The sequence below is a fragment of the Panthera onca genome, chromosome A3 (genome assembly GCF_046562875.1).
Source record: "Panthera onca isolate mPanOnc1 chromosome A3, mPanOnc1 haplotype 2, whole genome shotgun sequence".
Taxonomy (NCBI): domain Eukaryota; kingdom Metazoa; phylum Chordata; class Mammalia; order Carnivora; family Felidae; genus Panthera; species Panthera onca.
In genome coordinates this window covers 127,670,088-127,683,579 of record NC_138341.1, presented here as the reverse complement: position 1 = coordinate 127,683,579, position 13,492 = coordinate 127,670,088, and the positions used below count along the sequence as shown (strand labels likewise).

General features: G+C 42.1%; 1 protein-coding gene across 2 annotated transcripts in view; it reads right to left on the bottom strand.

Annotated features, from left to right (window-relative positions):
• Positions 1-13,492, bottom strand: part of ARFGEF2 (ARF guanine nucleotide exchange factor 2) — a 102,956-nt gene that overhangs the window by 6,023 nt on the left and 83,441 nt on the right. For both annotated transcript variants that reach the window (XM_078443975.2, XM_078443976.2), the window contains exons 32-37: positions 11,928-12,066; positions 11,765-11,819; positions 9,952-10,066; positions 7,483-7,613; positions 3,019-3,187; positions 1,987-2,125 (exon numbers count right to left, since the gene is read on the bottom strand). In XM_078443975.2, coding sequence (XP_078300101.1) covers positions 1,987-2,125; positions 3,019-3,187; positions 7,483-7,613; positions 9,952-10,066; positions 11,765-11,819; positions 11,928-12,066 — 748 coding nt within the window. The remainder of the gene's footprint in view (positions 1-1,986; positions 2,126-3,018; positions 3,188-7,482; positions 7,614-9,951; positions 10,067-11,764; positions 11,820-11,927; positions 12,067-13,492) is intronic.

The window sequence follows — 13,492 nt, the reverse complement described above, 5'->3', positions numbered from 1 at the left end:
CTTGATTTAAGTTAATATGAGCTATTGGTGTCTCTATAATTAATTATGATGAACGAAAAGTGCAAAAAATTATAAAGGAGAAAAAAATACCCGTAATTCCATCATCCTAAGGGACATATATCAAAATATTGTCCTATTTCCTTCTAGTCTTTTTGTCTGTGATATTTAAAAAACATTGCTGAAAAATCAGATCTATATGGTTTTACATCCTGTTTTGTGGTGAAACTTGTATCATGAGCACATTCCCACATTCTGGAAAATTATTTTGTAAAACTTCATTTTCAATGCCTGCATAATATTCTACCACAGGATAGACTGTAATTTAGTTATCCATTCTACAGCTGAGCTGTTTTAAATTTCTTCTCTTATTTTCGCATTTTTAATTTTTAAAAAGTAATCTATGCCTAACATGGGGACTCATGAGAGATTACTTTAAAATCTTAAAAGAAAAAAAAAAAAAAAGTCTCATGCTTTACCAACTGAGCCAGCCAGGCACCCGATATTTCTTCTCTTTATAAGTAAGTCTGCAGTGAAGAGTTCTTTGTGGGAATCCTGGTTCCTATTTCTAACAAAATTTCTTTTTTTAAAAAAATTGTTTTGTAAGTAATCTCCATGCCCAAAGTGGGGCTGGAACTCACAACCCTGAGATCATGAGTCGCACGCTCTATAGACTGAGCCAGTCAGGCACCCCTCTAAGACATTTTAGATTCCATGACAGTGGAATTACTGTGCCAAAGAAAGGCACTGAACATTTTCACGTTCCTGATTTTAATGCCACCTGCTTTCTAGAAAAATCCCCTCACTCCTCCTAGCAGTGCAGGAGAATACACATCCTATCGTGGTTGCCAGAACCACAAGCTAATGATTTGAAATCATAAAGGAGTGAAAAGGGGGCGCAGACATGGTGTCTTGCTCACAAGATGCTGGGTGGCGAACGTCTACTTTTCTAATTTTTTTAATGTTTTACTTATTTTTGAGACAGAGACAGAACATGAGCAGGGGAGGGGCAGAGAGAGAGAGGGACACAGAATCCGAAGCAGGCTCCAGGGCCTGAGCCGTCAGCACAGAGCCTGATGCGGGGCTCGAAGTCGCGAACCGTGAGATCATGACCTGAGCCGAAGCCAGACACTTAACCAACTGAGCCGCCCAGGCGCCCCTCAAACGTCTACTTTTCTGACTGGGACTCTCAGTGCCACCCCCCATCTCCTCCTTATGCGTTTCTGCATAATCTAAGTCAGGACACCCTGGTATCCACAGGATTCCAACACATGCTTCTTGGGAAGAAGGAAGGGTGGGAAGTTTAAGTGGACATTGCCCTAAAGAGGACTTAGTCAGGACTTCACTCCGGACCTGCTGACTCAGAGTACTTTGTACTGCCCATGTTTTTGTGCCTTAAGAAATTTATGAATGAGGGACGCCTGGTAGCTTAGTCGGTTGAGCGTCTGACTCTTGATTTCAGCTCAGGTAATGATCTCAGGGTTGTGAGATTGAGCCCCACGCTGAATGGGGAGCCTGCTTAAGATTCTCTCTCCCCCCCCCCCCCCCGCCCCCTCTCAACCTATAAATGAAAGAAATGAGGCCCCAGCCTCCTCAGGGCATGAAGAAAAGTGAAGTAGAAGTGTCAGCAAAGGGGCACCTGGATGGCTCAGTCGGTTGAGCATCTGACTTCAGCTCAGGTCATGATCTTAAGGTCATGAGTTCAAGCTCCACAACAGGCTCGCTGCTGTCAGCACAGAGCCCGCTTCAGATCCTCCGTCCTCCCCTCTCTGCCCCTTCCCTGCCTACGCTCTCTCAAATAAAACGTTAAAAAAAAAAAAAAAAAAAAAAAAAAAAGCATCAGCAAATAGAAAACACAAAAAAAGAAAAGCAGTTTGTGAGGGTGTCAGCATGTATATGTTTTTTGTTATTCTTTTCAATTCAGAGTATTACTGTGATGCAGTTTGTGTTTTACAGATAAGACATTTAATCAGGAACCAATCTTCTTACGTTAAAAGTCGCTGCTGGATTTCATCCCAGGAATCCCTGCGGTTCTCGTCAACATACATCCGAAACAGGATCCTCAAACAACAGGCCAGGCTGCTGGTTTCTTGCTTTAGAAGATTGGGTTTAGATTTGCCTTTAAAACCTAGAGATTAGACAGTCAGATAAACAGTGCACACTTCTAGGATAAGACTGAGAAGTCACGCGGGAACCTAATCTAGTTACCTTAGGGAAAGAACACTGAAACATCTCACCTTCTTTTTAACTGAAGTCTGGCTGACATATAACATTACTCTTAAACACCTTTTCTTAAACAAAGCAGTACCAGTCAGCCACAGAGATACGTAAACAACTCTCACAAGCAAAGCCTTATTACAGGCAAAGGCATAAAATACCTAGATCTGTTAAAGTCATAAAGGAAAACAGTATTATAAAACTGAGGATTAAAATAAGCACTTGGGAAGAAAATGAATGGTTACCCAGTAACAGTAACAATACAAACATTATATAAAGTCTCACTTTTGTGCAAAGTTCACAAAATGAGACTCTTACTGGCACCATGCATGCACACCTATCTATATATAAATATATCTATATAAATGTGTGTATGTATCTATATGTATCTCTATATCACCTCCAGAGTTTATGTATTTATTTTTGGAGGTGGGAAGGAGAACCCCTAAAAGCCTCAGAAAATGTCTGAATGCTTTTCTGTTTCTCCTAGACCACCACAATTTTTGATACAAAAATATTTAACTACATAATTTTACCTTGATTTGCTAGATCAGTTCCGGTCTCTATGAATTCACTTTTCCGCCAGATACTTACTGAAAATCCCCCGCGTGCCAGGCAGTATTCCTGGAATTCCTGGTACCGGGATGGAATGTACCCAGCATTCCTTCTTTTTCCCTCAAGCATGAAAATTATCTGCCAAGTTATTCCAGCTAAGTGTACAAGTATCAGGAGTTTCCCAAGGGCTTCCATGTTTTAGGGTGGTGACCGGTGTGGCCACCTGTCCCATCTGCTGTGTGGCCTTACCTGCTCGCCACAGGACAGTCCGTTGCTCGTAATTGGAGTTGAAGGCCTTTGAGAACGAATGGGACTCCTGCAAGCAGTCCAGCAGCTTGAAGAGATGCTGGGAAGACATGCACTTGTACATGCCCTGGTCCTCTGTCTCTATGTGGATGTCTGCATCCAGCGTGTCTTGCTAGAGAGGGGAGGGTGGGAGAGCTAAGTGAGGGTGGTTTTGGAGCCGTCACATCGAGGCACTCATTACTCGCCACAAGTCATACGCACACTTCGTTCCTCACCACCCTGAATGTCTCCCCTTTACACTCTGTTCACCGGCAGGGGCAGTGGGGAGAATTACGCCGAGCTCTTGCGTGACGTCAGGCTTTGCTGGCCCGAGTGTCCGTTCTGTCGGTACTGCCTTCATTGCATGAACACAAGTACTTCTCCAGTTATTTCACAATAGGACTGCACAGTCCTCTACTTATCAAAGAAACAATTTTTTAAAGACTTTATTTTTAAGTAATATCTACACCCAACGTGGGGATCAAACTCACAAGCCCGAGATCAAGAGTCGCACGCCCCTCGGACTGAACCAGCCAGGCGCTCCTCCTCTTTTATTTATTTTTATTTTATTTTTTATTTTTTTTTAATGTTTATTTATTTTTGAGAGAGACAGAAACAGAATGCGAGTGGGTTAGGGGCAGAGAGAGAGGGAGACACAGAAGCAGAAGCAGGCTCCAGGCTCTGAGCTGTCAGCACAGAGCCTGACGTGGGGCTTGAACTCACGAGCTGTGAGATCATGACCTGAACCGAAGCTGGACACTCAACTGACTGAGCCACCCAGGTGCCCCTATTTTATTTGTATTTTATAACGAGATTGGAACATGAGAAAGTCAAACTGTACTGTATGTCATAGAAGGTGTGAGTCTCAAACCATACTTATTGAAAGACCGAAACTGGGGTGCCTGGCTGGCTCAATCAGTTGAGCATCCAACCCTTGGTTTTGACCCAGATCTTGATCTCATGGTTCAGGGGTTCGAGCCCCAGGTTGGGCTGTCCACTGATGGTACAGAGCCTGCTTGGGATTCTCTCCGCCCCTCCCCCCCTGCCCCACTCACGTGCTGTCTCTCAAAATAAAATAAACTTAACAGCAACAACAAAGAAACTGCTAAGTGAAGCCTGAGTGGCATCTTTAGCTTCAACTTTGTTTACAAATGTGAAGGGAAAAAAACATAAAAATAGGTACAAAATGCTAGACATTTTTATCAAACATGTTGCCTAAAATATGAGACGTAATTAGGGATTTTATATTTGTTGAGCATTCTAAGAATAGAATGGATCTATCCTTCTTATAAGCCAGAGGTTAATGAAAAATGGAGTTGGCCATGTTTCCTAAATTGATCTATGAATTCAATGCAATCCTTATCAAAATCCCAGATTACTACCTTTTATTTATTAATTTTTTTTAACGTTTGTTTATTTCTGAGACAGAGAGAGACAGAGCATGAGTGGGGGAGGGGCAGAGAGAGAGGGAGACACAGAATCCGAAGCAGGCTCCAGGCTCTGAGCTGTCAGCACAGAGCCCGACGTGGGGCTCAAACTCACAAACCGTGAGATCATGACCTGAGCTGGAGTCGGTTGCTCAACTGACTGAGCCACCCAGGCGCCCCAGATTACTACCTTTTAGAAATTGACAAGCTGATCCTAAATTCATGTGGAAACACAACTGACACAGAATAGCCAAAACAATGTTGAAAAAAGAAATGCAAAGTTAGAAGACTCACACTTTGATTTCATTCAAGACAGTATGGTGGTATTGGTATAAAGATGGACATACAGGTCAGTGGAACAGAACTGAGAACCCAGAAATAAATCCTTATATTTAGGATTAAGTGATTTCCAACATGCATGCCAGAACAATTCACTGGGGAGAAAACAGTCTTTACAATAAATGGTACTGGGACAACTGGGGATGTCCATGTGTTAAAAAAAAAAAAAAAAAAAAAAAAAAGATGATCTCCTATTTCCCATTATACACAAAAATGAACTAAAAAATGGATCAAACACCTACATGTAAAAGCTAAAATTATAAAACTCTTAAAAGAAACCGTGGGCCTAATCTTTGTGACCCTGAATCAGGCCATGCTTTCTCAGATATAACACTAAAAGTACAAGGACTCAAGTAAAAATAGTAATTCAGAACTTCATTAAAATTAAGTTTTGGTGCTTCAAAGGCCACCATCAAGAAACTGAAAAGACAATGCACAGAATGGGAGAAAATAGTTGTATCTGATAAGTGGCTAGTATCCAGAATATATAAAAACTCATATAATTCAATGGCCGAAAGATAAATACTCCAACTTAAAAGTGGGTACGTGATTTGAAAAGACATCTCCCCAAAAATACAAATGAGCCAATCAACACAGAAGATAGCTGTTCAAGGTCATTAGTCACTAGGGGAATGGGAATCCAAATCACAATGAGATACCACTTCACACTCACTGGGATGGCTGTGATAAAAAAAAAAAAGAAGAAAGAAATAAGAACAATAACAACCATTGATGAGGATGTGGAAAATTAGAGCCTTCATCAATTGCTGATGGTAGGGTAAAATAGTCCAGCTGTTTTAGAAAACGGTCTGGCACTTCCTCAGAAAGGTAGGCATAGAGTTATGGTGTCACCTGGAAATTCCACTCCTAGGTACAAGCTCAAGAGAATTAAAAACATGTCCACATAAAAACTCATATACAGGGGCGCCTGGGTGGCGCAGTCGGTTAAGCGTCCGACTTCAGCCAGGTCACGATCTCGCGGTCCGTGAGTTCGAGCCCCGCGTCGGGCTCTGGGCTGATGGCTCGGAGCCTGGAGCCTGTTTCTGATTCTGTGTCTCCCTCTCTCTCTGCCCCTCCCCGGTTCATGCTGTGTCTCTCTCTGTCCCAAAAATAAATAAAAAAAAAAAAAAAAAAAAAAAAAAAGTTGAAAAAAAAAAAAAAAGAAAAAAAAAAAAACTCATATACAAATGTTCACAGCACTGTTATTCACAATAGCCAGGCAGTGGAAACAATCCAAATGTCCATCGACTGATGAAAGGATAAATAAAATGTGGAACAGCTGTACAATGGAATATTCTAGACATATATATACACATATATATGCGTGTACACACACATCTGTATATATAGAACAACGTGGATGTCACATGCTACAACACGGATGAACTCGGGAAATGTTATGCTAAGTGGAGGAAGCTGGACACAAAAGCTCATGTATTATAGGATTCTATTAATATGAAATATGCAGATTAGGTAAACCCATAGAGCCAGACGGTAGATTAGTGGCTATCAAGGGCTGGGACAAAGAGAGAAGGGGGACTGACTGCTAATGGTTAGGGCATTCCCTTTTGCAGTGACAAAAATATTCTGGAATTAGATAGGGGTGATGTTTGTACAACTTTGTGAATATTCCAAAACACTGAACTGTACATTTAAAAAATAAAAACCAGGGGTGCCAGGGTGGCTCGGTCGGGAAAGAGTCTGACTCTTGACTTTGGCTCAGGTCATGATCTCATGCTTTGTGAGTTTGAGCCCCACATCAGGCTCTGCACTGACAGCGTGGAGCCTGCTTGGGATTCTCTCTCTCCCTCTGTCTGTGTCCCTGTGCCACTTGCTCTCTCTGTCTCTGTCTCTCTCTCTCTCTCTCAAACAAACAAAAAGGAGGATAGCCTTTGGGCTGGATCTAGCCCACAGATATATTCTGTTCATTGGTAATCATATTACTTAATAAACAGGAGATTTCCTATATGAAAAAAAATCTCGATCTGGCTCCTGTTGAAAAACTGGGAGCCTGTCGTGACTTGACCCATCTGTTAGCAACACACCGCTGGGCTGGGAGGCGGCTGTGGCTCTGGCGGGGCTGGAGGTGCCTGGACTCTCTGCCCCCGGTCCCACCTAGGCTGAGTAGGCATTCACAGGATGTTAGTCCCAGAACCACGTAAGTTTACAACCTATGGTGTAATGTTATGGTTCAGCTTTTGGACACCCAACCCTCCGTCGCCAAGAACAATAGGTTGTACATACAAGACAAAAAAGTAAACTTTCTAAAGGAAAAAGTGGTATCTTCACCCATATATTTTTCTCTCTCGGTTACTTATGGTTAAACCATACAACAATTATGTGAAACAGGCCTGTGATTAACAACACTCTTTTTCGAAGCACCGGGGAGGGTGGGATCTGAGCAGTGGCATGCTGGTAGACCGGCTCTCTGGGAAATTAAAAAAAAAAAAAAAAAGAAAAAGAAAGTTCTGATTTTTAGGGTTTGCTGATTTCTGTGGTATAAATATTCTCATCATGGCCAATTTCAAGCTACCAATATGCCGTGACTGATCACAGGGCTGGGGAGAGATGAGCACGATCTACGAGCTGGCTCCAGCACACCACTGCATCTGAGCAACCTCTCCAGGGGCAAGTTGGTCCTCCTCGAGGCTCGTCCTATTACCTGGGCAGCAACCATGTGTTCTGCATCTTCTTTTTTGCTTGTTGCAGGGTAGAACACGATGTTGTCAATGGTCTGTATCAATTCCAGCTGGACCACACACTTGATGAGGAGGCTGGCAAACAGTTTCTGATCTATATTAGATGATAAAGATTAACCCTAATAATGATTCAGCCAGTGTTGAGTAAGTATTAACCAAGCTCCTTCTACATGCCAGGCACAGTCCTTGATGCTGTGGCATAACAATGAATAAGCTGGACAAAAATCCCTGCTTCCATGGCAGAGACAGAAAATAAACAAGATGTTTAAGTCTAAGGCACATGTCTACCTATGTCAAATGACGATGACAAAGGTAGGGATGGGGACAAGATAGGGATGTCATCAGGATGGGGCTTCAAGTTTAAACAAGCTGGTCAGGAAAGCTCCGAGAATGTGATACTTGAGCAAAGACCTGAAGGGGAGGAGTCAGCTACGCAGGGCCCACGTCTTCCGACAAGCTTCTCTGCCACCTGCAGCTACTGACTAGACTCTAGCTAACATCTCCTCCCTCCATCTTTGTCTTCTCACTCCCTGGGCTCAGTGGTGGTCCATGTCAGGCACTTCGGAGGTGTGGGTTGATTTGACTATAATAAAAGTAGAGATTCCTCATTCAACTTATTGTTATAGAATCAGGAAGTTGAAAACATTAAATAAAGCATTTAGTGATGTCAAATGAGGTTAGGTCATTCTCAAGTTTTGGAAAGTGACTAAAACTGTCTTTCTGTCTGTCTATCAATTTTCTATGTAGAATCAGTTTAATTAAAGAGGAATGTGGTGGAGCTGCAAAACATGTACATTTGACTCATGCCAATTCAGTAACATCAAAAATTAAAATTAAATTAAAAATTTAAATTAAAATTTAAAAGAACCAAAAATTAAAAATTAAAAAGAAGAGACCAAAAATTAAAAAGAAGAGAAACAACGCAAGTGCTGTGAGCCTGTACCTGCTGCCCACAGGGCAGGCTGAGATGGGAGACTGGAGGCACGTTCCCAGGAGGAAGGACAGGGGTCTCAAGGCCCAGGCACCTCTCAGAGTATAAACATCCTGCTGCACCAAGAGCGGTTCTAGTTAAAACGTGCCTCCTCCACACGAGCCAATCCTTTATCTGGAGCCAATGAGGCAGCACAGTTCATTCTCTCACTGGCTACTACAGAGAGACTGGCACGAGCTGCAGATATGGAGGAACATGGTAGCTTTTCAATGGATCCCAAGGGTGCTTCTGTTTTATGCCTTCAAAAAATAGCGGTGAGCACGTGTGGCTTTGTCTAATGCACTGGTTGCGAAGTTAACAGCGGTGTTAACACCTACAGCCTGGCGTGTGGAGAAGAGGGTGGGGCTGCTATGAAGGAAAACAATATGGCCACAGCTTGAAAACAACCAGACCAGGAAACAGGACGGTTCCAGTTTCTCAGTCAGCCAGAAGTGCGCTAGGTCCCAAGGATCCAAATGTCAACAGTACCTCCTCAAACGGTAGAGTACCAATTATGTGAGATCACATATTTGAAACACACAGTGCTGTGCCTGGTGCATAGCAACTGTCAGACCTGTTTTTTAAAATGACAGGCAGTAAAATAGATCACAAGAACACTGTGGGACAAACTGATAAAAGTCATCTGAAACTCATATCCAGAAAAGGGATCTCTAACACATAAAAAGCTTCTCCAAACCAATAAAGACTAACAGCCAATATAAAATGAAGATTTGAACAGATCATGAAAAGATCTCAGACACATGAAAAACTGCTCATTTCACTCATAATTAGGAAACTGCAAATTAAAAATACTCCAAAAGTATGAAATATCACCTGTGTGTTCCTGAAGATCACGTCAACAGAAACAACATTAATGGGGCAAGAATCTAATCATCCGTCAAAATGGCAAGTGCACTTCACCCAGCAATCCCATTTTTAGGAATTTATTACACAGATAAACTCACAAATGACACACACATTAAGTGATTCAATGTTGTACTGTTCGTCACGAAGATTGGGAATAATATAAATGTCCATTAGTAGGAAACCCAATTAAGCAAACAATAGTACATCCACATCCTTGGATAACATAAATAGTATAAAAGAATGTGAAAGCTTTTAAGGTACTGCTTTTGAATGATCTTAAAGATATACTAACTGAAAAAACAATGTATAGTATTCCCTAATTTGTATAAAAAGGACAGGAGAATTCATGTATATGTGTGTACACGTACATATGTGTTTACGGATATGCATTTCTTATATATGGATAAAATGTCTTTGGAAACGTACAGAAGCTGGTGACACTGGCTGCCACAGGAAGGGACTGGCAGACTGAGGCACAGAGTGGAAGGAAGGCTTATCGTGTTTATCCTCTTGTACTTTGCAAATATTTAAATTGCGTAAGTGTGTTACCTATTTAAGATAAATAAATGAAAACAACTAGAAAAAGTAGCCTTACTTGCATATGGTCTACCTTTCCAGCTGTCATCGGTCGGGTTAGAGAGTTGACTCTGGCCTCTCTCAGAGGCATTTCTATCTATGCTGCTCAGAGACTGGCGGTCCAGATCCACATCCTAAAAGTAAGCCAGAGAGAAATACAATGTTCACTTTATCCACAATTGAGTACCTGGGCAGAGATGTGCCCGGCTTAACACTGGGGCTGGCCCAACTTGACGGTAAGTGCCTTGCTTAGACTGAAGTAAAATGACATTCCATGCTGGACTGCACAGGAGACGTTATAAATTTCACTTATTTCTCCCTCCCTCTAAAATTTCACGTTTTCTTGGGGTGCCGGGGTGGCTCAGTCGGTTAAGCGTCTGACTTTGCCTCAGGTCACGATCTCACGGTTCATGAGTCTGAGCCCCGCATCGGGCTCTGTGCTGACAGCTCAGAGCCTGGAACCTGCTTCGGATTCTGTGTCTCCTCCTCTCCTCCCCTCCCCTGCTCACGTTCTCTTTCTCAAAAATAAACAAACATTAAAAAAAATTTTTTTTTTAAATCTCGTATTTTCTTATTCTGACTTCGAAGGTATTTCTCTACATATTATGATTTAACAATACATATGACCAATTAATGAGGACAAGCTCAAAAATACACTAGTGCCAAGAGCTAGCTTTTCAAAAAGTTGACAGAAGACAAACAAAAAATGTTTAAATAGGGTGCTTCATTTTTTAAGTTGCTATATCCTAAATGCCACCCCTTTTTTAAAGTAGGCTCCAGATTGGGGCGCCTGGGTGGCGCAGTCGGTTAAGCGTCCGACTTCAGCCAGGTCACGATCTCGCGGTCCGTGAGTTCGAGCCCCGCGTCGGGCTCTGGGCTGATGGCTCGGAGCCTGGAGCCTGTTTCTGATTCTGTGTCTCCCTCTCTCTCTGCCCCTCCCCCGTTCATGCTCTGTCTCTCTCTGTCCCAAAAATAAATAAAAAAAAAAAAAATGTTGAAAAAAAAATAAAGTAGGCTCCAGGCCCAATGTGGGGCTCGAACTCATGACTCTGATATTAAGTGTCACATGCTCCACTGAGTCAGCCAGATGCCCTCCAAATGACTTTTAAAATCTAATGGCTTTACAGTTATTTGGGAAGAGACGTTAATAATACAAACCCCGTATAAAGCAAAATATTGTAAAGTGAGACTTGAATTAGAACTTCTTGATGTGGCCTCACACAAAAAATAACAATCACTATTTCACTGGTGGTGGAAGAAAGCACTCTTTATTTAGGAGAGGAATAAATGAGGATAATTACACCAAAGTATTACTTCTAACCGGCAAACACCAGACCTGAGAGTCCAACAAGGGAGAATTCACTAAATATAATAATGTATAGCCACTGAAAAGGCTGCTCTCAAACAATATTTAAAAACATGGAAGACTGCTTACACGTTGTTAGGTAAAACAGTCTGTGCCAAGCGCGCCCGAATTTCAAACACGCGCGGGTTATACGTGTGCTGTCGCACAAAGTAAAAACTAGAAATGTGAACTGTGGCTTTTACTGGGTGAGGTGACTTATCTTCTGTACTTTCTAAAAAAACGTGTTAATGAACATAGTTTTTTACTCTTTTTTTTTTTAAAGTAATCTCCATGCCCCAAGTGAGGCTCCAACTCACGACCCCAAGATCAAGAGCTGCACGCTCCACTGACTGAGCCAGCCAGGCACTCCTAAAGCTTACAGCCTTTTTTGCTCACTTCCCATCAGAAAAGCACAAACTCCTTGGGCTACTTAATTTTTTTTTACCTAATACGAGATCAGAGAAAAGATGACAACAAAAACCCCTACCAAGTGTTTCTCCGATGGATCTTCCTCCATCCCTACAGGTCTCCATGTCAGCAAACTGAAGGGAATGCAAGAGAAGGAAAATGGTCAGTGTGAAAGGCAATGTGGAGCCTTAAGACATCTACTGAGCTCAGCAAGAATCAGCAACAATCACATCTGCACTCACACGTGTGGAATGGTTGTCTTGAAGATATCCAGCATACAACTGCACGTTTCATCCCAGACGTCGGGACTGAATTTCTCCCCGTTGGATATCACTAAGTTTTCTAAGCAATTTGTACCTGAGCGAGCCAACTGCTCATTATCTGCAAAATAAAGCAACATCTATCATCAAACTTCCACTGCTGGTTTGATTCCCACCAGGGCACTGATGCTTCGTCTTGCGAGGTGGGGACATGACAGAGGGTTTGCAGGCTCTTACTTAACGAAGCAATGATACAGTGTTAAAACTTTTGTTGTTGGGGTGCCTGGGTGGCTTAGTCGGTTGAGCGTCCGACTTCAGCTCAGGTCACGATCTCACGGTCTGTGGGTTTGAGCTCTGTGCTGACAGCGCAGAGCCTGGAGCCTGCTTCGGATTCTGTCTCCCTCTCTCTCTGCCCCTCCCCCGCTCATGCTCTGTCTTTCTCTCTGTCAAAAATAAGTAAAAATTAAAAAAAAAATTTTTTTAAATAAAAAAAATAACTTTTGTTGTTAAACAGGCTATCAAGAGTTAAAATTACTTATCACAGCTTTACTGCTGGGATGGAAAAAGGTCAGTTTGTTAATTAACTGGCTTCTTATGTGATCAATGATAGAAGACGGAAATATTAGATCAGTGTCTCTCAAAATTTAGTCACTCAAACATTGCACTTCCAGTTTTTGCCATACTGGTATTGATTGTTTTTTCACTTATTTTAAAACTGAGTCAGTCACTTTTTGAAAAACTTTGCGAAATTAAGCTTTGTCCTAAGCCAAAACTATCTACGGAATCCAGGTCTAATGTGCTATGTAGGTATTCTTCCTAGGATGTACTAAAATCAACACATAAGTACTCAAACGAAAAATGTCCACTGATGAAGCTGTTGTTTATACTGACTCCCATAATATATTAAAAAAAAATGTTTATTTATTTTTGAGAGAGCAAGCAGGGGAGGGGCAGAGAGAGAGGGAGAGAGAGAGAATCCCAAGTAGGCTCACACTATCAGTGCAGAGCCCAATGAGGCCTTGAACTCAAGAACTCTGAGATAATGACCTGAGCCAAAATCAAGAGTCGGACACTTAATCAACTGAGCCATCCAGGTGCCCCTCCCACAGGACATTTTAAGAACATTACAGAAAATTTCAACTACGACAAAAGCAGAAACCATAGTATAATATAGAAAGGCACATCTTTTTAAAAAAATTTTTTTTAAATGTTTAATGTTTTTTTAATGTTTTATTTTTGAGAGAGACAGACACAGATTGTGAGCGGGGTTGGGGCAGAGAGAGAGAGGGAAACACAGAATCCGAAGCAGGCTCCGGGCTCTGAGCTGCCAGCACACAGCCTGACATGGGGCTCGAACTTGCAAACTACAAGATCATGACCTGAGCCAAAGTTGGGACGATTAACCCACTGAGCTACCCAGGCACCCCTAAAGGCACTTCTTTTTAAATATAATAATAACTACATCCATCTTTAAAAAATGCTTTAGGAGCACCTGGGTGGCTCAGTTGGTTAAGCATCCACCTTGGGTTCAGGTCATGATCTCACGG